The 25,082-nt window shown below is 39.2% G+C and overlaps 2 protein-coding genes across 4 annotated transcripts; one reads left to right on the forward strand and one right to left on the reverse strand.

Annotated features, from left to right (window-relative positions):
- Positions 1–1,021: 1,021 nt before the first annotated feature.
- Positions 1,022–8,769, forward strand: ankrd34ba (ankyrin repeat domain 34Ba). 2 transcript variants are annotated; one of them, XM_047372200.1, is made up of 2 exons: positions 1,022–1,256; positions 6,948–8,769. In XM_047372200.1, the coding sequence occupies exon 2, from the start codon at positions 6,996–6,998 to the stop codon at positions 8,580–8,582; it is 1,587 nt and encodes a 528-aa protein (XP_047228156.1). In that variant the 5' UTR covers positions 1,022–1,256; positions 6,948–6,995; the 3' UTR covers positions 8,583–8,769. The 2 variants fall into 2 exon arrangements, with proteins under 2 accessions (XP_047228156.1, XP_047228155.1); XM_047372199.1 differs by having other exon boundaries at positions 1,022–1,207.
- Positions 8,770–11,201: 2,432 nt separating this feature from the next.
- Positions 11,202–20,955, reverse strand: oclna (occludin a). Of its 2 annotated transcripts, none has more exons than XM_047372201.1 (9): positions 20,838–20,955; positions 20,404–20,491; positions 19,552–20,185; positions 19,302–19,469; positions 15,682–15,809; positions 13,924–14,103; positions 13,610–13,781; positions 12,903–12,944; positions 11,202–12,053 (listed from the first exon to the last, which is right to left on the reverse strand). In XM_047372201.1, the coding sequence occupies exons 2-9, from the start codon at positions 20,454–20,456 to the stop codon at positions 11,955–11,957; spliced, it is 1,476 nt and encodes a 491-aa protein (XP_047228157.1). In that variant the 5' UTR covers positions 20,457–20,491; positions 20,838–20,955; the 3' UTR covers positions 11,202–11,954. The 2 variants fall into 2 exon arrangements, with proteins under 2 accessions (XP_047228157.1, XP_047228158.1); XM_047372202.1 differs by lacking the exon at positions 20,838–20,955 and adding an exon at positions 20,768–20,811.
- Between the last annotated feature and the right edge of the window lie 4,127 nt (positions 20,956–25,082).

The following is a 25,082-nucleotide window of genomic DNA, read 5'->3' on the forward strand; positions in this document are numbered from 1 at the left end:
CAGTCGAATCCTTTCTCCAGGTCCACACATGTGGACCGGTTGGGCAAACTCCCAGGAACCCTCGAGTACCCAACCCCCCCCCACAGGACATCCCGAGGGACACAGTCGAATGCTTTCTCCAGGTCCACAGACCAGTTGGGCAAACTCCCATGAACCCTCGAACCCACTGTTCCATGGCCGGGACAAAAACCACACTGCTCTTCCTGAAGCCGAGGTTCGACTATCGGCCGGATTCTCCTCTCCAATACCCTGGCGTAGGCCTTACCAGGGAGGCTGAGGAATGTGATCCCCCTGTAGTTGGAACACACCCTCCGATCACCCTTCTTATGAAGGGTGACCGGAGGGTGTGTTCCTGCTTTTAAAGCAGGAATAAAAATAGCTTTTTCTCTAAGTTAGGTCTGTATATTCAAACAGAACGATTTGTACATTAAATCACATCCCTCTTTCATGCTAAACATATTAATTTCAGTTACAAAGACTGAACTAAAAACCAGTGAAAATGCAGTCGCAAGAAAAATTGTGACATTCCAGCTTCTTGGAGAGAAAATGAACCAGAAATTCACAGTATGTTCCATGCTAACAAGATGAATTTTTTTAAGGATTTTGTGTGTGTGTGTGTGTGTTTTAATATGTTAACTATCAAATACTTGTGTTCTTTTTTTATGTCAAGCAGATTAAAGTAAACAGTCAGGTTTTGGTTCTCACACAGGTGCATACACACTCCCACACAGCGAGAGAACAGTTCCTCCAGTACAATTACAACGTGTGCCGTCATTCGGCCTCTTTGATGGTTGTCATGGAGATGTCATTGATAAGATGGATGAAATTATTTTCCTTTCTGAGCGTAACTATTGAACGTCCTGCGTGTTTACTTTTACCATTAGCAAGCCTTTGCTGAATTAGAGCCCCTTTAATGAAAAGACAAATCTGCGATGCAGCAGAGCTCGGTTGCTATAGTGCTTCTCCTTGTGCGTTCATCTCAGTGAACCTTCCCTGTTCTGCCTCTCTGCAACTCTCCTGAGCTGCTCCTGCTGTGGTGGATTAACCATCTCTTAGACCTGCCTGACAACAACCATCTCTCTCTTTCATCACTTTCTTTGTCCAAGGAGAGAAGTCAGTCTGCGGAGCCTTGACTGCTGTTGCTAGTGTCTCCTTTCACGTAGTGACACAAACGTACATCATCTCGTCAGTTGCTGCTCTGCACCAGGTGAGTGAATGTCTGCAGGAGGATATTGCTCCTGACTGACTGAAAGCTGGTGAGTGTGACATACACACACAAACACACACACACACACACACACACACACACACACACACACACACACATACATACACACACAGGTAGCTTTTATTCATAAACTTTACAACTTAACTGTTTTTTTCTTAAATCTCAGAGTATGGTTGCCAATTCCTAAAGGCAAATTGTTGAACATGGGATGTGTGGTTCTTGTAAAGAAGATATGATATATAACAATGTAACACATGTTTTCATGATTTCTGACAAATGAATTGCAGAAATGGAGATAGGAGCACCATCACATTGACAATGTGTGCACACAAAAACACACATGGTGTTAGTTGGTTCTTCTGCAGGATGAGTGTTAAGCTAATCTTGGTCAGGTAAAGTATTTTCTCCTTTATCTGCCCTGATCAAGGATAGGCCAATATTGTATACGGTTTATGAGAGCATAGAACTGCAATACAACACTATATCTGTGGTGCATTAGTACAGAAAAACTGGGAGAAAGTGGGAGAATAGCAATTAAAATGTTAGATTGGGCCAAATTTGTGTCTTGCAACCTAAATATCTTGAGCTGTAGTTAGGGGTGTGACAAGTGCTGTATTTGTGTCTTTCTTAGATAATCCTGAAATAACTTTAACAAATTTATTTTTATGGTGTAGGAAGATACACAGATTTAAATAAACAATGTTTGAGCACCACTTTCCTATGCATTTGATACTGTAGCATACAACACTGTGAAAAAGCATTTCCCTTCTTAAATATTGGTTAAACCTAAAATGTTTCAGGTCATGAAAACAATTTTGATATCAGACAACCTGAGTAGATCCAAACTGCAGTTTTATAAATGATGGTTTCACTTAGGAAAAGGCTACCCAAACCAACCTGGCCCTATGCGGAAATGTTATTGCCTCATCCACCACTTGTAATTCATGAAATAACCACAGTATTATTAGTTTTATTAGCCCCATTCTTGCAGAGGCACACTCAAATGTTCACTCGTTGAGAGGTGGTGTACTCCTTGGGCAGGTCATTAGTTCATCACAGAGCATGGATGGACTTGTGGAAGCCAAAAGAAACTGTATGTGTTTAAAGGTCAGGTGACTGTGTTACAATAGTTACAATACGACAGATAAATGACAGTTGGCACAACGATCCCACCGAGAATTTCCTGTCAGTACAGTGTGGCACCTTCTTGGACATGGATACAAGTGGCAGTTTGGTGTGGAATGAAGTCATACATTTGGTGTATTTGGTTTTTGCCAAACATGTCTTCTATTCTTGTGTCCAACTAATCTGTCCAAAGAATATTCCAGAAGTGGTCTTTGTCTACGTCCTTTAGATCCTGTGATGACATTTTAGGGTTTTTGGAGAGGTATCTTGGCGTCTGCTCTCATGGTAAACTTCCTTATACCTTGGTATAATGGTAGTTGTTGCTATGTATATTGTAGATTATTTTCCATACAGTGGAATATTGGATTTCAGTTTTTTTTTTACCACTTTAAATCACCTTCCAGCCCCACAAGCTACTAAAATCTTCTTTCAGAGGATGTCAGACAGCTCCTTTGATCTTACCACAGTTTTAACTAAGGTTTAAATAAGAATCACCTCTTTCAAAATGCTGAGTAATGATGATCATGTGCACCTGATATAATACACCTGTGTGTGATTTTAACCATTCTACGTGGGAATAAGAGTGGGGGTGTCCAAATGTATTCCTCACCAAGAGTATTTCTTTTTTTCTTTTTATTACATTTTACAGAACATTTTAAAAAGGTCAATAGTTCAGCTTTACTGTTGATTTATACCACTTAAAATATTAAGTATTGTCACAATTTATACTAAATATCCATATGTCCATATATATAAAAAAAACACTGGGTGTCCTGTTTTCACATGACTCGTGAAAATAAGTTGGAAGCTACTTGTATGTATTAATTTTTACAGTATTAGTTTTGGACACGACTTAATCATTCTACTTACTTTAGCTAGGTAATGACATTGTGAATCAGAAAATTTAACTATAAAAGCTCACTTTAAGAATCAAGTTTTGTTTCTTGTGTTCTATCTAGAAGCCCCTCTTCCAGATTATATTTAGAAGAGAATTCACATTCTATTTTACACGTATTATTGTTATAAGATTCATTTACAACGCTATTGTTCCATTAAAGACAAGAATCAAGGTTATATACTAGCACAAGTTCACTTTTTACCACAATCAAGGCCTGGTAAGCCCCAGAGCGCAGAACACAATAGCAACAATTAAAGTACAGCATTTGTGCTTTAATAAATGACTGACTTGTGCAGCAAGAAAGCAACAGCAAAAAAAGTGATGACCAAATAAGGAACAAAATTATTAATTGTTTTTTTTCATCATGTAAAGCACTTTGAGTTAAATCTCGTTGCTGAAATGTGCTATATAAATATACTTACCTTGCCTTAAGGTATACCACCACCACCTCTTCTGTTGCACACGGTGCAGATACCATGTTGTTGACAAAAAGGTTTAGCATCTCATAGAAGCAGCAGGATGAAAGCTTGACGTCTGCTAATATCCGAATCATTGTACTAAACAATGCCAACAACTACAGTTTAAGTGGAAGAACAGCTGTAAAACATTATGTCCGACTCCAGATCTTATCAGTTAAATTTTCAATTCAATTTAATTTTATTTTATTTGTATAGCGCCAATTCTCAACATATGTCGTTTAAAGGCACTTCACAATATCGATCTAATCGAATCATACAGATTTCAAGTCAGGTACATACATTACAATTAATCCTAACTATCAAACAGTGCAGTCAGATTCAGTGAGTTTTTCTAAGGAAACCCAGCAGATTGCATCCAGTCAGTGACTTGCAGCATTCCCTCCTCCCAGATGAGCATGTGGCGACAGTGGACACTCGCTTCCATTGACTTTGCAGCAATCCCTCATACTGAGCATGAATGTAGCGACAGTGGAGAGGAAAAACTCCCTTTTAACAGGAAGAAACCTCCAGCAGAACCTGAACCAGGCTCACACTGGCTCACATTCTTGGTATATCATGGCAAACGATAGACCAAGAATTATTTTGAACAATAAAAAATGATGGAAAGGCAGAGAAAAAATATAACACTAATACTATTAGACATTACAGTGGTCTTAAAAGGCTATGCAGTTATGTTAAAATGACAGGTTTTTGTGATACTATGAAGAATATGTTATGATAAATCATTTAAAAACATGACCATAACATAATGACTGCATGACTTCGTACACTTTGAAAATTCTGTTAACCCAAAGTATGATGCTATCACCACCATGTTTCACTATAGACATGTGCAGTGCTATTTCCATGCCAAAAAATTGCATTTGTTGTCAAGAAGCTGGTGGCTTTCGGAGTTCGACCCAAATGCAGAAAGGGAGACAGGAGCAGCATGGAGGGTTGAAAAAAGAGATTTAATACAAGTGAAAAGCCAAAAAGAAAACTCACAGCATGTTGGATATAGCAGATGCAGGCATAAATATAGAGTTTTAACAGTTTAAACCAACAACAAGCAAACACAACACAGGAGTATATACAGTGCCACACGCAGGTGAGACAGGGAGACTGATTGGCTTGAAGCAGGTGGACCAAATAAAGTTGATTACTATGGCAAAGAGTAAAATCAAAAGATGACTAGAACTAAACGGAAATACACAATCTAACCTAAGGAAAAAGGGCTGCACGGTGGTGCAGTTGGTAGCACTGTTGCCTTGCAGCAAGAAGGTCCTGGGTTCAATTCCCAGCCTGGGGTCTTTCTGCATGGAGTTTGCATGTTCTCCCTGTGCATGTGTGGGTTCTCACTGGGTACTCTGGCTTCCTCCAACAGTCCAAAGACATGCCTGTTAGGTTAATTGATAACTCTAAATTTCCCTTAGGTGTATGAATGAGTGTGTGCATGGTTGTATGTGTGTTGCCCTGTGATGGACTGGCAACCTGTCCAGGGTGTACCCTGCCTCTTGCCCATAGACTGCTGGAGATAGGCACCAGCTCCCTGTGACCCACTATGGAATAAGCAGTAGAAAATGACTGACTGACCTAAGGAAATGTCATACAGATAAAACTGAGACTTAAAAACACCAAAGACAATATACAAGAATAAGTAAGGCAATAAAGTGCCACCTGGAAAACATAAGCAATGATCAGAAGCAAGACCCAAACAAAACACCTTCACATCATGACATTTGTAAAATGGCCCAAAGTTCAAGTTTGGTTCCATCACACCAGAACAAATTCTGCCACAAGGTTCTAGGAGATTTTAGTTTGGCCTTGGATGTTTTCTTTGGAGGAAAATAATTTAGTCTAGTGACTATTCCTTAGTTCAGAATATAGAGATTGCTGTTGCATAAAGAACACAACCAACACTGAATGCTTCCACCTAATCCCATCCTAACCCCCATCCGGCCTGCTTTTAAAAGGTAGAGTGACTAAGTATCTTTAGTCATTGTATTGTTTTCCTCTAAAAAAAAAAAATCCTTTAAACTATGCAGAATAAATAGAACAGAATATGTTATTAAAGTTTTATTTTTACTTAACAAAAGCCTGGCATTTTAAAAATGGTATGTACACTTTTAATATATATATATATATATATAGGTTCCTACGACTCATGTAGAAAAGGGTTTTGTTACTGTCTTTGACATTGATAGCTGCAGTCTTATGTAGTCTAATTGAGAAAACCAAGGACAAACAGTACAAAGCCAGCTAAAATGTGGCTGCCGCTGCAGAAAAAGAACTGCTAAACTGATTCTGTTTGCAAAAATAAGGACAAGCGTTTTACTTGTTTGTCTTTTCCAATATAACCCAGCCTGAAAAATTTGGGATGTATAAACTTAGCACACAAAGAACATGTGTTGTTTATAGATATTTTCATTGTTTCAACAACAATGTTTCTTGGTCATAAATTTTATCCTGTCTGAAAGCCTGTTTGTTTCCTCTTAATTCGGGCCACATTTGTATGGAAATGGAATATGTGGGAAACTTGGATGATTGAAAATTGAAGAAACAACACATATTGGCAATTTAACAATGCATTCCTTTAACAAGGGCCTGCGTAGTGCATGGGAGACCTATACACAACCACAACAGCCTTGCATCTTCTCTTCATGCTGGTCACCAGATTGGTCTCACACTGTGTTGGAAAGGCTCCATTCTTCAACTGTCTTTAATCGCAAGTCAGTCAATGTAGTTGTCTTGGTCACTATAACATGAACAGAAAGGCCTAGCTGATCCCACAAGTGTTCAGAGGGGATGAGGTCAGAATCTCATCTCGATTTCCCCTTGCATTGAGATTTCCAATAATGATGACAAATTTTATTTTTCCAGTGAGGAACATGCAATCCCACATCATCACACTGCCTCCACCAAAATCCATTTGGTATTTGCAGCGGGGATTTGGGAAGTTTTTCATAGATGCAATCCACACATTCAACTCTGCTGCTCAACCAAAAAATTTATTTTCCTTACAAATATGGAAATAGACAGACTTGAGATTTATTGCCAAGAAGCATTGTTACAACGAATAAATAATCGCTCAAGCACAAATTGTCCTTACCTTTTTGTGCTAAGCTTAGTATATTGGTTAAAAACTGCTGTGTAAAGAACCATAGATGGTTTATATACTGTAACTATACTAACGGTCGTTATTGTACATCTGACTTCTGACTTTTGTATTTATCCACAGAAATCTTTCCAGCAACATCTTGAGAATCTTAAATTGGAGCCCAGAGGAATGGAGGCAGAAATCTGCAATGCAGGCATAGCTATGGATTCAGGTAACCCCTTGTTGAGAGCAGTTTTCCTTAGACGGCTGAGGCTCACAAGACTGCTCTTAGAGGGTGGGGCTTACATCAACGAGAGTGACAGCCAAGGGCAGACACCCCTAATGGTGGCCTGTAGGACCAAGCATACAGACTCCCAGAGCGCCAGTCGGGTTAAACTGATCCAATTTCTTCTGGAGAGAGGAGCAGATCCCAACATTCAGGATAAGGAAGGGCGCTCTGCATTGATGCACGCCTGCCGGGAGCAGGCTGGCCCTGAGGTGGTATCTTTGCTCCTTGCCAGTGGAGCAGACATCAGCTTAGAGGACCAGTCTGGAACATCAGCATTGGTCTATGCAGTCATGGCTGGAGACTGGAAGGTACTGAAACTTTTACTCGACACATGCAAGGCAAAGGGGAAGGAGGTGATCATTATAACCACTGACACATTTCCAAATGGAAACCTGACACCTAAGCAGTACCTCAGCATGCCTGTCGCCGATCCTGTTGATCAGCCCGATCCAATAACAGCAACAGCTCCTGCATCTCCCTCTGAGATTCAGCTAATCACCTCTCCTCAGTGCACTTCATCCTCTTTATGCCCTCCCAAACACGTTTTTTCTTTTAAAGAAGGACAGATTTGTGGTGCAAGCTCCCATCCGTGTTCCCCATCACGGTTTCAGGGACCAGGACAAGCAGTGCCCGCTGGACTACATCAGCCTCTTCAGAGATTGAACTCTGAACCTTGGTTAAAGATCCCAACATCTCTGCTTACTGAACAGCGGCAGGCAACTTTTAACCAGACTGAAGATATTTCTTTAAAAGTTCCCAACATGGAGAAGGGCAGCAGCAATAGCCCCAAAAGCTTCAGACATTATGAAAGAAGGTCAGCAAAGGATAGGAGCATAGAAAATGGCAAGAATGATTGCACTGAAGGACACATGGTTTCTTTATCAGGTCTGCTATCATCCCACTTTGCCTCCCACCCCAATCTCCACTCTGAAATTCATGGCACAGATCCAGTGGCCTGCTCTTCAACCCTTTGTAGTGGCAGCAACCTTGCTACAACCTTTCACAGCATGGCATCATCAAGACTCAATAATGTCATTCAGACACACAGGCTGAGTGCAGACATCTATGGTTCTGACCCACAACTATCTGTGGATATTCAAAATCTCTCTGAAGAACAAAGAGAAAAAGCCCCATTAGATGGCAAGAAACTGGCACCGCTACGTTGCTCAACCACAGTAGGCTCGAGAGAATCCCTGAAAGGTCATAATAAGAGAGTGTTCTCTTTGTATGAGCGCAGAGGCTCTGGGACATTCCTGCTGGACCACAACCATCAGGCCAGGCCTAGATCTCTGCCACCTCTAACCAACAACTCCATCGTCAATGTTTCTGATAACAGTTTGGGCAATAGAAACAGCTTCTCTGAAAAAGAGCTTGGTCAGAAGGGTTTCCTCCCCTGTGCTCCACCTGGCCACCCTAAGGAACTGACTCGAAGGATGCTGTTGAGGAGGCACTCGATGCAGACCGAACAATTCAAAAGCTCAGTCTGAAAACATATGACGGGCAAAAGAATGCTCTTCGTGTTCAATGTGACTTCTGTCATCATGTGATGTAGTGTCAGCATTGTGAAAAGCTTTATAAAAAAAAAAAAAAAAAAAAAGAATACACATACACACGCTTGGTTCTTGGAAATTGCCAAAGAAAACAAATGACATACAGCGCTGTGACAAATATTAGCCCCTTTACAGATTCCTTCAACTTTGCTTCTCTGGCTAACTTAAATGTTTGAGATCATCAGACAAATTCTAAGAAATATGATAAATATGATAAGCCGTTTTAACTAATGATTTGACTTTTTAAGGAAAGAAAAACTAACCAACCTGGCACTATGTGTAAAACTCATAAACTTCCAAACACACTGGTGTTTGGAGGTTACTCTGATGAGTAACAACTGTCATCAAGTGTTTGCAATCAATGGCAATGAATCAAAATGATTAACTTGGTGGTGTGTGCCTCATAATCAGAAAATCCTGAAGGATAATGTCCAGTCATAGGTACTGGACCTTAAACTCAAGCTTTCTTGAGCTATGCACCAAGTCAATGTCAATGTCCTTTGTGGATAAAGAATACATCTACACTGGCCAGCTTTAAAACCCTCCTGAAAACCCATCTTTACTCTTTGACTCTTTGACTTTGAATAGCTTTTTTATATTTGAAAACTGCTTTTTGTATTTGTCAGATCCTTCACAGCACTGTATCTCAGTGACATTCCTACTCTGGGATATGCTGTGTTGTCTAGCTTCGGGTCCTGTCCACACTAACACAGATATTTTTTGGACAGTTTTCACCATGCTTGCAGTCTAGCAGTGTAAATAGGACATGTAGAGATATTAGAAATGCTAAAATGTCAGCCTAATTAACAACTGCCCTTTATTGTATCTATGCTAAAGTGGGGCCTTTTTTTAAAGATATATCCCAATCTCTCTGACTTTGATCCTGTTTCCATTAACTTTCAAGCATGAAATGAAACATCTAAAAGGTTAGTTCAGACATTTTTGAAGCAGTTATCGGTAGTAGTTCGCTTCCATGTAATAGAAAGATGTATCACTATGAGCTTGATGGAAAGAGTGAAGGAAGGTAAAAGCCAGTCAGATGTTTGCTGTCAGTTTTAGCTGGCTTTTGAAGTTTAAAACTCAAACTGAAAATCAGTGGGATATAACACTATGTTAGGGGATATTAGCAGTCTATAGTTTCCCAAGAGACTTATGTTTGGTGCCGAGTTTTTATCTGCCAAACAATTGTGTTTCTTTGTGGAGTTACGCTGGTTGAGCCTGTTAGCTGCATCAATCCACCAGATTGGCCAACAATTGAGTAAACCTTTAAATTTTGCATCAGACTGTCAGCTGTGCACCACCACTGAAGATACTTCTCTACTTCAGGTAAGGGCACTACTGTATTCGTGATAATTTCACAGAACCTCATTTAAAAAATCTGAACCAACCTTTTAAATGCTGAAAGAAAATGTTAGTAGCTGCAATTTCTCTGATACAAATCTTTAGCCATGCTTTGAATGCTCCTTTAAAATTATATTCCATTAACATCAACATTATTCCCACCACCTGATTGGTGACAATAATGGCGGCATTGATGTTAAAGGATTTTTGGTTAGAATTTCATAGCCTGTGTGGATTTTTAGATTAATTCTGTTAACAAATCTGAATATGCGTCTTTCTACTGTCTTTCTCTAACATCACCTGTTTTTGTTCACTTGAAACCAGAACTACTACACTGTATACTTGGGAAAAATGGTAATACTGAAATAGTTTCCAAAACAATGTCAATGAAATACTCAAATGTTGTAGGTTTTCATTTAAAGGCATTTTCACCAAATGCAACATAAATATGAACATTTGTGGAGCTCCGTTTTGATGTCCACCAAAATGTAGTGGAAGAATGTTGCTTTTTACCTATTCTGCCATATTCAAGAACTGGTTGATGTGTTACATGTGCTTGTTTAAAATGCTTTATCACAACTTCTTTTCAATGATGAGACAATACATGTTCAAAATCTGAGATGCTCAGCCGCAATATGATGAATACGATGAGGTGCCGTTTGTAAAGTTACAGTCAGAAATTGACAGCAATATTCTGAGTTATTTAGCCAGTCAGAGAAAAAAATGGGGGTTCATTTGTCAGTCATATTTTAACCATGTCATTCATACATTTATAAGTATTTAATTAGCAATTGAAATATTTAGCTTACAAGCAAAATATTTAGTTTTCTATCTAAATATTTAGTTTGGAGCTAAATATTAAGTTTCCAACCAAAAATTTAGCTTGGAGCTAAATATTAAGCTCACTAACTAAATATTTAGCTTGCTAATTAAATATTAAGTTTGTTGTTAAATATTTTGTCAGCGAGCTAAATATTTAGCTCCAAAATAAATATTTAGTTTGTAAATTAATATTTAAATTGCTAATTAAATATTTAGTTTGGAACTGTGACATTATAAATGTATGAATGACATGGTGAAAATATGACTTTAAAAAAATGAAACCACATTTTCTTCCTCTTATGACAGGCTTAATAACTCAAAATACTGGGGTCAGTTTTTGACTGTGTAATTTTACAAACAGCACCCCATAGAAACTTTGCAGAGAACTCATAGTGATTTCAAGACTGTATTTAATAACTGCCATCAAGTTACAAAAGACGTCAGTTACAGAACCATTAATGACACTGTGAAAATGGGAAGTAGTTATGCCCCTTTGTGGCTATAACAGATAGGTTATTACTACCAGGAGGGAACAAGTTAAGAATTTAAACTACATTTTAATACTAGTGCTATAAAATGTGTGGATGCTGCTGTAAAAGTCTTAAAAATCCTTACGAGCGTTTACAAAACTACAAATATGTTTGTAAAATTCTGTTGCTAACTGCAAGTGTTTAAAATGTGTGTTGCTTAGTTTGAAAAGTGTTCAATAAAATGTTTTATTAAAATAAACATGCATCACAGATCATTGCAAAAAGCTAGCACAGTGTATGACAACTTGAAAACCCTTACAAACCACAACCCGTTTCCACATATTTACATAGTCATTGTACAGTAAAATATCAAATTAAAAATAAATCAGCTAAAATGGATTTGGTGAGGGAAAATCAACTAAAGCTTAAAATTTCTGTTAGAGTTGCAAAACTCTACCACTAGACTTTAAATATGCGTGATACTAAACAATACAAACAGCATAATACAAGAAAAATGTTTCTGTGGTGCTAAAATACAACAATTCTGTCACAACTTTCGTGTGTTCATTGTAAGCTTTATCCTTTGGAGAAGACTGCACTGCCAAAAGTGCCAACCCTGATTTACAGAAGTCCTTTCTGTGCAGAGCTGGACAGGATTATTACTCCACAGACTCATTCAGGCCTTGCGGTCATAATCACTGACCATCTTCTTGATGTGGTTGAGTTTGTGCTTCAGATATTTACACTTGTGCCTCTTCGCCTGATAATCTGCAGACTGAATGGACAAAAGAAGCTTCGTATGAGCAGAGAACAAGACAGAAAGAGTACAATCAAATCACATTCACTTTCAGAATATGTCAACTTGGTATACTGAGTAAAAGAGGTCGTTTGTTCAGATGAACAGCACAGTTTGATTGAAAAGTTGACTGGAGAGGGGAAACATCTAGAGTAGGCAGAAAATGATGGATAACTCTGTTAAAATGATCTCACATACTTGGAAAAATGGAAATCAAAACCAGAAAATGATGGAAGAAAAGAGAAAACTGCAATTTTAATGAATCAAAGAACAGTTAATGGCAAAGACTTTTGATGATCAGCTCCAGCGTGACCAAAGAAGGTCTACACTTCATTGTGAGTACTGTAACAATTAGAAGAAAACTATGTAAAGCAAAGCTATAGACAAAAGGATCCTGCAAGTGTAACATAAGCTCAAGAGGTTACAGTTGGTCATAGAACAGACTGGCAGCTCTCAGAAACAGTGGTTATACAACTAATTACTGGTTTAGTGATTCAGAGGAAAGCTAAATCTTTAAGCATTCTTTAAGATATACAGTGAAATTACTGACTGCTATTTTTTAAACAGCCTGATATTTCTTATTCTTCATCCTCTGTAGAGTATGAATAAACGTTATTAGTTTATCTTCATGTTTCAATTTAAAACAAAATGGAGTATTCTTAATGGAAATTTATGCAGGGAAACCCTGTTGCAGAAGCTAGAATAACATCAAAATCTCCTGCATACAATGCACTGTTGCAGACAAATTAAATGCATTTGTCCTGTGGTGTCGATGCTATCTGGAAGCTGAATACTACATTGTTTAATAGCCTTAATGATGACACCTACTTTTTTAACATTCCTTATCTTGTTGTACTCATCCAGAGCATCCTGTTGAGAAGCAAAGACACATTTTAACATGTAATTTGGTCACCAGAGTTGAATCTTTAACACAAATGTGTCATGCAACTTCATCTTGAAGGTTTTATTATTAGATTTTTATAGAAACATGAAAGCACGTTGCATTTGTTTCTGTCCTCTATATATCAGCATTCACTGTCTTTTTTTTTATTTAGTCTCAAGAGATCCTGAAGATAATAAATAATGTAGGTTTGTATTATTTTCCTTAAAATATCCCATATTTACTAGCTAGTCCCCCTACTTAACAATCTGCTCCTTAACATCCTGATCCAGGGACTCCTCCTTTTTAGGCAAAAGTAATAAGCAAAAAAAAAAAGTTACATAGGAGATTCAATCTAAGTTGGGGTTTAGAGCAGAAAACGAGATTGATTGTCATTGCACTGGCAACAATATAATAAAATACAGCATTCATACCTCCACCATTACTACATTCCTAAATTAAATAAAAAAATAAATGCACTTAATCATCGATAAAATCTAGGACATAAAACCAGTCAATAAAAATAAGTGTTAAATCCTAAAATAAATAGTACTTTTTTACCCGATGTTGCCCAAAGTCGTCTGTGTTTAATGTAAATATAGGGAAAACTAAATGAACAGCAGGTAAAATACGGCTCTGTTTTGGAAGTTCTCACCAGGTACTGTGGGCTTCCCTCCTGCAGCTCATGCAGCTCTGAGTCCAGATTTGACAGGTCCTTGTTGATGCCATCCAGCTCCGCCTGCAGGTCTTTGTACTCTAGGTGGTCACGGTCAAATTCCTGCTTGTATTTGTTGCGCTGATCTTCATTTGCTATTGGGGGAAACTCACTGTGGGAGTAAATATTGACAAAAAAAAAGCAAAAAGGGGGATGACAATTGACAATTCAAATGTAACATTTGAGAGAAGTTTACATCAGGATCTCAGCTTGCTTTTTAGTGTTTGGCTGATGTGTTCTGGTTTTCTTAGTACCTGTCAAAGTCATCGTCGTCCAGCTCGTCCCCAGAGGAGTTGTAGTCAGTGTCATCCCGTCCATCAGAACGGCGAGGTCGTCCTGCCCGCTTCTTCTTGGGCTGGCCTGATGAGCTTGCCGCCTCTGAGCTACTGCTGTAAGGAGCCCCATTCTGCAAGGGCAGATTCTCAACAACAGATCTGTTAGACAAAAGATTTAAAACTGTTCAACTATATTTCAAACTGATTTTATTATGTACAGGAATAAACAAAGGACCAGCCACAGAAGCATTTCACATAGTTTCACTACTGAATGATAACATGACTCATGTCTCGGTTAGTTTTGATCTCATGAGCTTCAGATGTCCATATTCACAGCTCCTCTTTCATTGATGCAACTTTTGTGAAGCATCAACTCCACAAACACATACTGTGACCACTGACACATACACATTATACAACACATGCACTGATTTTATACTAAAACCTTTGTTCCAAAAATGTTTAGATACACAATAATTTATTAGTATGGTGTAGGACCTCCTTTTGCGGCCAATACAGCGTCAATTCGTCTTGGGAATGACATATACAAGTCCTGCACAGTGGTCAGAGGGATTTTAAGCCATTCTTCTTGCAGGATAGTGGCCAGGTCACTACGTGATACTGGTGGAGGAAAACGTTTCCTGACTCGCTCCTCCAAAACACCCCAAAGTGGCTCAATAATATTTAGATCTGGTGACTGTGCAGGCCATGGGAGATGTTCAACTTCACTTTCATGTTCATCAAACCAATCTTTCACCAGTCTTGATGTGTGTATTGGTGCATTGTCATCCTGATACACGGCACCGCCTTCAGGATACAATGTTTGAACCATTGGATGCACATGGTCCTCACGAATGGTTCGGCAGTCCTTGGCAGTGACGCGTCCATCTAGCACAAGTATTGGGCCAAGGGAATGCCATGATATGGCAGCCCAAACCATCACTGATCCACCCCCGTGCTTCACTCTGGGCATGCAACAGTCTGGGTGGTACGCTTCTTTGAGGCTTCTCCACACCGTAACTCTCTCGGATGTGGGGAAAACAGTATCTGCTGCCTGCAACATCCTTCAGCAGGACCAGTTTGGCAGTGGGTCAGTAATGGTGTGAGGTGGCATTTCTTTGGAGGGTCGCATGGCCCTCCATGTGCTCGCCAGAGGTAGCCTGACTGCCATTAGGTACTGAGATGAGATCCTCAGACCCCTTGTGAGACCATATGCTGGTGCAGTTGGCCCTGGGTTCCTCCAAATGCAGGACAATGCTAGACCTCATGTGGCTGGAGTGTGTCAGCAGTTCCTGCAAGATGAAGACATTGAAGCTATGGACTGGCCCGCCTGTTCCCCAGACCTGAATCCGATTGAGTACATCTGGGACATCATGTCTCGCTCCATCCACCAACGTCACGTTGCACCACAGACAGTCCAGGAGTTGGAGGATACTTTAGTCCATGTCTGGGTGGCGATCCCTCAGGAGACCATCCGCCGTCTCATCAGGAGCATCTCCAGGCGTTGTAGGGAGGTCATACAGGAACGTGGAGGTCACACACAATACTGAGCCTCATTTTGACTTGTTTTAAGGACATTACATCAAAGTTGGATCAGCCTGTAGTGTTTTTCCACTTTAATTTTGTGTGTGACTCCAAATCCAGGCCTCCATTGGTTCATAAATTTAATTTCCATTGATGATTTTTGTGTGATTTTGATGTCAGCACATTCAACTTTGTACTGGTCAGTAAACTCACTGTGGGGTGTAGCTTAAGGGGGGTTTGTTGTAGTCGCTCTCGTCATCCAGGTAACTCCTAGAGCCTCTCAGCTTCTCGGGGTAGTCTGCAATCGGAACGTCTTCAGGGGAAGTAGACACATTGTTCACCTTCATGAAAGGTTCAAACAAAGACATGAAGATAAGTGAATACACCTCTTAGTTTGCAGTATTAGAGGCTTTTATTGTTCAATTTTTCCAAAAGTAGGCAGACAGGAAATAGGGGAAGAGAGAGGGGGAAGACATTCGGCAAAGGCCTCCGGGTCCAGGAGTGGAACCCAGGACAGCTGCTTCAAGGACTGTAGCATCTATACATGGGTCACACGCTTAACCCCTATACCACCAGGGCGCACCCTAAACCTCTTAGTTTTGATCATCAGTGTGAGTTTGGAAGTTTATTCACGCGTTCTCAGTTTTCACGAATTCTCGCCAGACACTTTTGGATAAAACGAAACCATTTACCAAAATCTATAGTAACAGTCTCTATCTATCTAGCAAGCTTTTAAGAAGATTTAGTTATAATTATCATAATTAATTTGATTAGCATCATTACATATATTTATTCATACATTTAATTACTTAATAATAATAACAATAATAATAGGGATCAAGATAAATGGTTTTTGACCTTCACAATGATGTTGCATCTGCCTGTCTGTCTATCTGTGTCATGTGACCTTTCCTGGGATTTACAGACACCTCTTGCTGTAGGAGACAGAGCTATTTAGAAAGCAACTGAAACAGTGGCCATTCAATTTTATGATGTTTAAAACAAAGTACAAAGTTTTGTAAGCCAGAGAACAACCTTTCCTGTAGGCTTTGTCCACACATGATAAACTGGAAAAGCAGTGAAATTTATTATTAACTGAATTTGGAATGAATCACATCAATTCATGTGTCAAGGTAAATGTATATTTAGGAACAAATTATAAAGCTATGCCTGTTTTATGTGATAGGTGTACCCAGCTGCATGAACTTGTCCTCTGTGTGCCATAACTGGACTACACCCTGCTGCACACTGCAAAACAACAGCTCACAAGCAAGGAGGTGTCTGCAGAAGTCCTGCATAAGCACTTTCAGGCAGGTTCTCACATGCACCAGTAAGGAAAATGTCTTTGGTTCTTAGAATGATGTTGCTGTTGTGGTCCAACTGTTGTGTTGTGTGGATCAGAGTAGCAGTCTGACCGGTTTTTCCTGTTTACTGCTCTAAAGTGAGCTGAAAAGCTGGGACATCGGCAGAGCTGAATGTCATCATGATTCCAAGCAAACATGACTCACACACTCGTCGCTCTATAATTCAAAAGCATCGTCAGAAAGCATGAGTCATTGCCTAATGTAAATACTGATATTTAAAATGTTAAAAACAGTCACAGTAGCACTGTATGTTCAAAATGCCCCTCGGCTGATTACTTGTGCTAGACTGAAACTGTATCAGTCAGTGTGCCACACCTTGAAACTGTAGATGGAAGGACTTTAAGCTCCACCCCATTTTTCACCACTCATAAACAAAAGACTTCTCACTAAACTGGCCAAACCACTTCCTTGGCCTCACTTCCTTCACTGCTGAGCTTCTGAGAGCAGATGAGCAGGTATTAACTAGCTGCTGAGGCGTGTATTTAGGAATGGCTTGCGCATTCTTTCTAGCAAGCGTCAGTTTTAGCTTAGCTTCTGTTAAGGTTTAGACACGTAAAAGGTCCAAAATTCAGCAGGGTAGAAAAGGGAAGTAGATTATAATGTGGTTTGAATGAAGCCTTACAATCAACCGAGTAAACTGATCAAAATGCTAAATCTAAATAAAACCAGCTTACTAAGACGGACCATTTCCCTATCCATTTTACTTCTGCTCATTGTTTGGCAGTGAAAAAAAGATGTGGACTGGTTTGTGATTGGAAAGCAGAAAAGGGAAAATAGCATTGTTTGTAGCTCCAACACAACCATCTATCCATCACCACATGTCCATGATGACTCAGAACAAGAAATAGATTGAGAGGGTCTTGTGTTTCCATCTGTGATATGTTTAGTGGTGTGAAAAAAGTATTTTACATCAATCAAGTTTGTTTTGGGGAGTTTTTCGTCACATCCATGTTTCAGATCAATAAGTACATTTTAATAAACAGACAATGATAGATTGCTGTTTTCAGCTGATGATTTCATTAATTAAGAGAAGGGCTATCCAAACAAACTTGGCCTCATTCAGAAATCGTTGCCCAGCTTGTTACTTGTGATACGTCTAGTTTTATTGGTTAATTACTCTAACCAAACCAATGTCTGATTACTGCCATACCTGTAGAATCACTCAATCAATCAATTAAATAGAACCAGTCTTCCAACATAAAGTAGGATAAATGATCTTAAAAAGCCACATATCATGCCCTGATCTAAAGATATTCAAGACCAGATAAAAATACAAAGTCACTGGCATCTGTCGGTGAGGGAAGTGAGAACCATTATCTAGTCTGGAAAGGATTACAAAGCTTTTTCTAGGGTTTGGAACTTCAAAAAAATTGCAGTGAGAGCTCTTATCCATAAATGGAAAAACATGGAACAGTGGTAAACCTTGCCAGGAGTGGCTGACCTACCTCAATTATTGCAAGAGCACATCGACAACTCATCCAGCAGGTCACAAAAGGTCCAGGAACAACATCTAAAGCATTTCATTTTCTTTAGTTAAGGTTTGGTTTAGTGTTTGCAAAAATGGCCTACATGGGAGAGTTTCACTGACCAAAACCACTCCTGAACAAAAACAACACAAGGCCTGTCTAACATTTACAAAACATCCTGATGATCCAAGACTTTTGGAAGAATGTTCTGTGTTCTAAAGTGACAATAGTGGAACATTTTGGAAGGTGGAACATGGTGGTACTAGTGTGATGGTCTGTGGTTTGACGACTTAAATTGACCATAAATTCTGCTGTCTAGCAGAAAATCCTGAAGCAGAATAACCAGGCATCATTTCATGACCTAAAGTTCACTTGAGTTATGGAGAAGGACACATATCCCAAGAACCCCAGTTAGTCCACCTCTAAATCACAAAAAAAAACAAAAAAAAAACAGAAATACAATAAAATGAACGTTTTGGACTGGCCCATACAAAGTCGAAAAAAATTCTTCCTCCACAAATAAAACACTCACTGCCTAGTAGTAGTTCTTGCCGCCACGGGTAGCAAAAACAGTTAACTGCACTTTGCTTTTACTCGGGTTATCTTTGACTGATATTATAATGAGTTACATTAACTGAAATATTTAAGGGCGACAAAAGAAAATCTGGAAGGGGGCCAATACTTTTTCACAGCACTGATTCTTAAGATGAGATGGAAACATAATCCTCTCAATCTTTGTCTAGTGCTGAGTCATAATGAATGTGTTGTGATGAAAACAAATATTCCCCTTTTCTGCATTACAAGCAAAAACGAATCTTCCTGTATTTGCAACCAAACAACTTGCAGTAGTGGAATAGATCCAGAAATGGCAAATCCTTTTTCACAGCATTGTAGCTGATGTCTTAATTCATCCAGATTGAAGATTTTAACTTTTCCTAAAAAGCACAGGATGATATATTGACTGATTAGCTACCGCCAAAGCAAAGATTACTCTGTCACTCACCCAAGCCTCTACATCCTCAGGAGGTGCAAGGTCATCCACAATTTTTACTTTTTTCCACAAGATGTTGTCTTTGCCATGGTATTGGATCTTTCTTCGAGTCTTGAGGGCGAAGACAAGCATGATAAACAAAGCTGCAGTCACCAGGAAGCCAAACACCACAGCGATGGCCTGAAGGGAGGGATAAACCACAGAGTTTAATTTTATTTCACACATGCAGGTACAAGAAAGCACCCACTTCATGAGAGTTTACCTCTTGTGGCTCCACCACGCAGTAGTGGTAAAGGTACTGGTTCATAAACACTCCTAAAGATTGGGGTTGTTGGTATGGAGCACACAAAGCCATAATCTGGTTGCCGTAAATAGACCCTGTGGACTGGGCTGATGGGTTTACTGCCATCAAGTACACTATGGTGGCAATAAGCATCAGCATTCCCAGGATGGGACAGACGATCAACACCGCCAGGTAGAACCTCCTGCTCTGCGACAGGCTCTGATGAGACACGATGATGATGAAGACAATCAGGCAAAAGATGAAGACCATGCCTGCCATTGCAATCATAAACCCTTTTCCTGAACGTGGGTCGTTGTAGTTTCCACCAAGTGAACCATATCCATAATTGTTTCCAGCCCCATACCCGCCGCCTCCGAAGCTGGAACCTCCGTAAGATCCTCCATAAGATCCTCCATAAGATCCTCCAAAGCCAGCCATGGCTCCCTGACTGTCGTATGCCAGTGTTGAGGCAACGCAGGCAAAGATGGCCACACACAGCACAATGCCAATGATGGCCATGATTTTAAGGATTCCTGGAGGTGACGCCCAGCGATAGAAGTGCTGGAACTCATCATCAGGGTAGTAAGAATAGGCTGGCTGAGGTGGTACATTACTGCAAAGGAATAAACAAATTTCTGTTACAATCCATATTACAACTTTTAGATTTTATTTTACCATAACTCAAAAAAGAACAGAGGAAAAAACAAGTCCCACAAAGATTTAAAAAGAAAAAGAAAAACTGCAGCATTAAAGTTTGTTTCTCTTACTGATGTAGCCTAAACAGTTTTATGAGGGTTTGTTTTGTATTGACAGAAAAAACCTAAAACTTACGTTTGACTGTCCTCTTCATATGGAGGAGGACTCCCATTGGGTCCGGAGGACATGACTGCTTGGTCCACTGGGTGCTGATAAAAACAACCTGTAAGAAGGTTTCCTGTTAGACTAGATATAATCAAACCTATGTGATCCAGCTCTTTTAAAAGTAAAAATTAATATGTAAAATCAATGTATTTCAAACAGCCATTTGAACGGTTAAACTGCGACAATCCACAAAACAGGCAAATAAAAAGGGCAAACGCTTCCTGTCTAGACAGCTACTAAACCTACTAGCAGTCGTTGCATTAATGAAATAAATGTTTTTATCTCTCATTAAAGGCTGCTCACAGTAACTTAAATGATTTAAAGGTGAACCCACCAACACATCTGGCTCGGCTGGGTTTTCTGCACTAAATACTGAACTTTGAACAACTGAGGTCATCTCTCACCTGTTGCAGTCAGTGTCCTCTCTTGTGTAAAGTCTCCAGTGAAACTACAGTTGCTGTAAAACAACCTGGACCACACCTTCAGAGCTCCTGCTCTCGGTTATCTTAGCCCCGCCTCTCCTGACAGGTGTCACAGCAGCGAACCGGACCGGATGCTCATATATGGAAATGCGAGGTGCGCGTAGTAGCACAGAAATAGAAAGAATGAAGTGTTTATCAGGAGTAGAGGCCCGGATTACCGCGGTGAAGTTAGTTTTAGGTTGGACGCAGATTCAGCGGCGTCCCCGTCCAGTTTGAACCGATGCTGGCAAGGCAAGGCCAGTTTATTTCTACAGCACGTTTCAGTAGCAAGACAATTCAAAGTGCTGAACATGAAACAAAGAAAAAGAAACATAATGGGTAAAGTACACTGCAGTGGCATCAAGGTAATTTAATAATTAAAGAGAATAAAAAATGAATAATTAAAGAGATGATCATAAAAAAATAAAATTAAAACAAAAAACTTAATGATAAAATGATCAATAAGAAAATTAAAGTTGGACTGAAAACTTAACTAATAATGTTTAGATAGCACAGTTAAAGGCCACTCTAAACAAAAACGTTTTTAATGCGTTTTCTATTTTTTCTGAATTTCTTTCATTAAAATTCATGTTTGTTTTAAACAGATTTCAGGACACTGTCAGGATCTGCCATTTTGGGATTTACCTTTTCAGTTAGGTGTTTCTGTTCCTTTTGGTTTAATAGTTATGTTTATTTATTCCTTCTGTTATCCTGGTGTTTTAGTTTTGTCTACACTTCTGCCCCTTAGTTTTAATAGTTCCTTCTTCCCTCCTCCGTAGATCCCTTTGGTTATTGTTTACTAATGTTTATTCCTTAGAATTGTTTCTCCCTCGGGTTTATTATCATTAGTACAGTTCTCATTGTCTATTACTTATGGTTATTTCCCTTCTTTGGTTTTATTTAGTTTTAGTTTCTCGCTCAGTATTCTTGTGCTTGTTTACTTTTTAGTTTTTTCCATGTCCTTAGATTTAGTTCTTTCTAGAGTTACTACGTATGTTATCTTATGTTCTGTTTAGTTTCACATTTCCTGCTATGCTCCTGGTATGCCTGTCTAGTTTCTGTTCCTGTTCAGCTCCCAGTAAGTCTTGTACATTCTGTCTATCTGTACTTGTTTCTCCGGACTCGATTAAGTCTGCACTGTCAACTCTGCTCATCAAGCCTTCAAAATAAAGAATGGATCTTAATCATACCATATGGCTTCCAAGTATCTCCCTGCAACCTGGTCCGACTCGTCGAACACAATTCCCGACAGACACATGACCCACTGTCGCAAAACTAATGTTAAATCATTCAACTAGACTGGATAGATGATAATGCATATTGTATTGTTTATACATTTTTTCAAAATTATAAATATTTTCAAAATTTATGATTTTTTTTCAATAGCTTTTAGGTCACACGACCCAATAACCCAAAACTAATGTTAAATCTTTCTACTAGACTAAATAGATGAGACACTCATTTTTATCTCATTTTAACGCATTTTTTGTTTTTTTAAATGTCTGTAATCACATTTGATCATTTTGATTAAACATAGGATTATAATACATACCGTGATCAGTTCAAAATTCATTCTCAAAGCTTACCAGCTACAGTCAAATGCAAAACATTCATTTTAGCAGATCAGACTTGTTGTTTTGAAACTGTCCAGTTTTACTGTGTAAGTCTTCAATGCATGAACAAGTTTCTTAATATATCTGACTGAGAGTTAACCTTACTTTGGAAAAAGAGAAACTCAGACGTTGTAGCAGTTTTCCCTTCACAGATCAAGGGTCGAAGCATGTTTGTCCATCGTTCAGAGCTGTGCTCCTTTCACCGACATCAATGATTGACAGGAGATATGTGTGATTGTATTTTTTAAGTTTATGTTTCACTTATTTGTCAACATTTACTTCACTTTAAGACTCATATCCACAAATGTTCAGATTTGCTGACAATTATTAAATTATTCTGTTGCTTATGCAGGCTGCACAGTGGTGCAGTTGGTAGCACTGTTGCCTTGCAGCAAGAAGGTCCAGGGTTCAATACCCAGCTGGGGTTCTTTCTGCATGGAGTTTGCATGTTCTCCCCATGCATGTGTGGGTTCTTACTGAGTACTCTGGCTTCCTCCTGCAGTCCAAAGACATGCCTGTTAGGTCAATTGGCTGTGTGAATGTGTGTTACCCTGCAATGGACTGGTGACCTGTCCAGGGTCAGAACAGAGCTTCCTCCTCACAGTTCACTAAAGGTAATTTATATGTTTGTTTATTGTGATATTGTGCCAATGTAAGAAGAATAGGTAGAACTCACATATCAGCTTAAACATAACTAATCCATTAGTTGTGATTTTTAATAATGCCTCTCTGTCAGACATTGTACTTGTCACTAAAATAAATGATTTACATACAGTTCATCCAGAAAGTATTCACAGCGCTGCACTTTTTCCACATTTACATTACAGCCTTATTCCAAATGATATAAATTTAATCTCTTTCCTCAATATTCTACACACAGAACCCCATTATGACAATGTGAAAAAAGTTTATTTGAGATTGTTGCACATTTATTCCAAATAGAAAACCAAGAAATCACTTTTACATAAGTATTCACAGCCTTTGCTTGATACTTTGTTGAATCACCTTTGGCAGCAAATACAGCCTCACGTCATTTTGAATATGATGCCACAAGCTCAGCTCACCTGTCTTTAGGCAGTTTGGCCCATTTTTCTTTGCAGAACATCTCAACCTCCATCAGGCTGGATGGGAGACATCTGTTCACGGCCATTTTCAACCGTCACCCCAGTCTGAGATCAAGAACGCTCTGGAGCAGGCTTTCATCCAGGATGTCTCTTTACATTCCTGCATTCATCTTTCCCTCTATCCTGACTTGTCTGCCAATTCCTGCTGCTGATAAACATCCCCATAGCATGATGCTGCCACCACCATGCTTCACTGCAGGGATAGCATCCAAACATGACGCCTGGCATTCACACCAAAGAGTTCAACCTTTGTCTCAGACCGGAGAGTTTTGTTTCTCATGGTCTGAGAGTCCTTCAGGTGTCTTTTGACAAACTCCAGACAGGCTGCCATGTGCCTTTTATTAAGGAGTGGCTTCCATCTGGCCGCTCTACCATACAGGCCTGATTGGTGGATTGCTGCAGAGATCGTTGTCCTTCTGGAAGGTTCTCCTCTCTCCACAAAGGAACCCTGGAGCTCTGACAGAGTGACCATAGGGTTCTTGGTCGCATCCCTGACTAAAGCCCTTCTTCCCCGATTGCTCAGTTTAGACAGCCATCCAGCTCTAGAAAAAGTCCTGTTGGTTCCAAACTTCTTCCATTTACAAATGATGGAGGCTGCTAATTATGTTGACACATCCTTAAAATGTGAAAACCTCTAAGTGGTTTAAATACACTTTTTAAGAATGTGTCACCACACTTTTTAGTCTAGTTGTCATTTTTTAAACACGTATTCATACCCATAGATTGTTCCACATATGATGCTTTACAATCACATATTTCAAAATTCTTTCTCTTTATTAAGCAACACAACTTGCACTGAAAAAAATTATTCATATTTATTAAATATTTATATACTTTGATGCTGTGAAACCACAAATTACAATGCATTGTAGTGGGATTCCATGTGATGACCAAAACAAAGTTCAATGACAAAAACACATTGTTTGCTGCTGGTAAACTAAGCGAAACCTGAAAAGTGTGGTCTGCAGGTGTTTTTACATCCCACCAGTCAACCCTTATAAAACCATTGGGTTCATTAGAGCTGCAAATGTTTTGCTGATATGTTTCCTCCAGCTTTGATAATGTAATAATGGCTCAAACAAATCTTATGGCTTGTTCACAAAAAGGCTTTTCCTTTCTAAAACATGAATATGGCTTAATATAAACCCTGGATCACCAGTGACCTGAAAGACCTGCTTAACCAGCAAAAAAGAGCCTTCATAGAGGGAGACAGGGAATTATTGAGGAGTATACAGAATTCAATTCAATTCAATTCAAAAATACTTATATTTTTATATTAATCCCAAAAGGGAAATTAAATGTTGTAGCTCATTATGAGGGTTTCTTCAAAGAGCCATTGTAGATGCTGATGGCTGTGGACAGGAAGGATCTGCTGTAGCGCTCCATCTTACAACACATCTGAAGAAGCCTCTGACTGAAGACACTTTGTTGTTGTACGACAGTCTCATGAA

Source organism: Girardinichthys multiradiatus, chromosome 8, assembly GCF_021462225.1.
Source record: "Girardinichthys multiradiatus isolate DD_20200921_A chromosome 8, DD_fGirMul_XY1, whole genome shotgun sequence".
Taxonomy (NCBI): Eukaryota; Metazoa; Chordata; class Actinopteri; order Cyprinodontiformes; family Goodeidae; genus Girardinichthys; species Girardinichthys multiradiatus.

Bases quoted from the DNA above. Each gene is read 5' to 3' on its own strand.
- ankrd34ba (XM_047372200.1), top strand. From the start codon at position 6,996: ATGGAGGCAGAAATCTGCAATGCAGGCATAGCTATGGATTCAGGTAAC.
- oclna (XM_047372201.1), bottom strand. From the start codon at position 20,456: ATGTCCTCCGGACCCAATGGGAGTCCTCCTCCATATGAAGAGGACAGT. The intron at 15,810-19,301 runs GTGAGTGACAGA...CCTTTCATGAAG, and splicing joins CTGAGGATGTAGAGGCTTGG to GTGAACAATGTGTCTACTTC. The intron at 13,782-13,923 runs GTACTAAGAAAA...TTACTCCCACAG, and splicing joins GACGACGATGACTTTGACAG to TGAGTTTCCCCCAATAGCAA.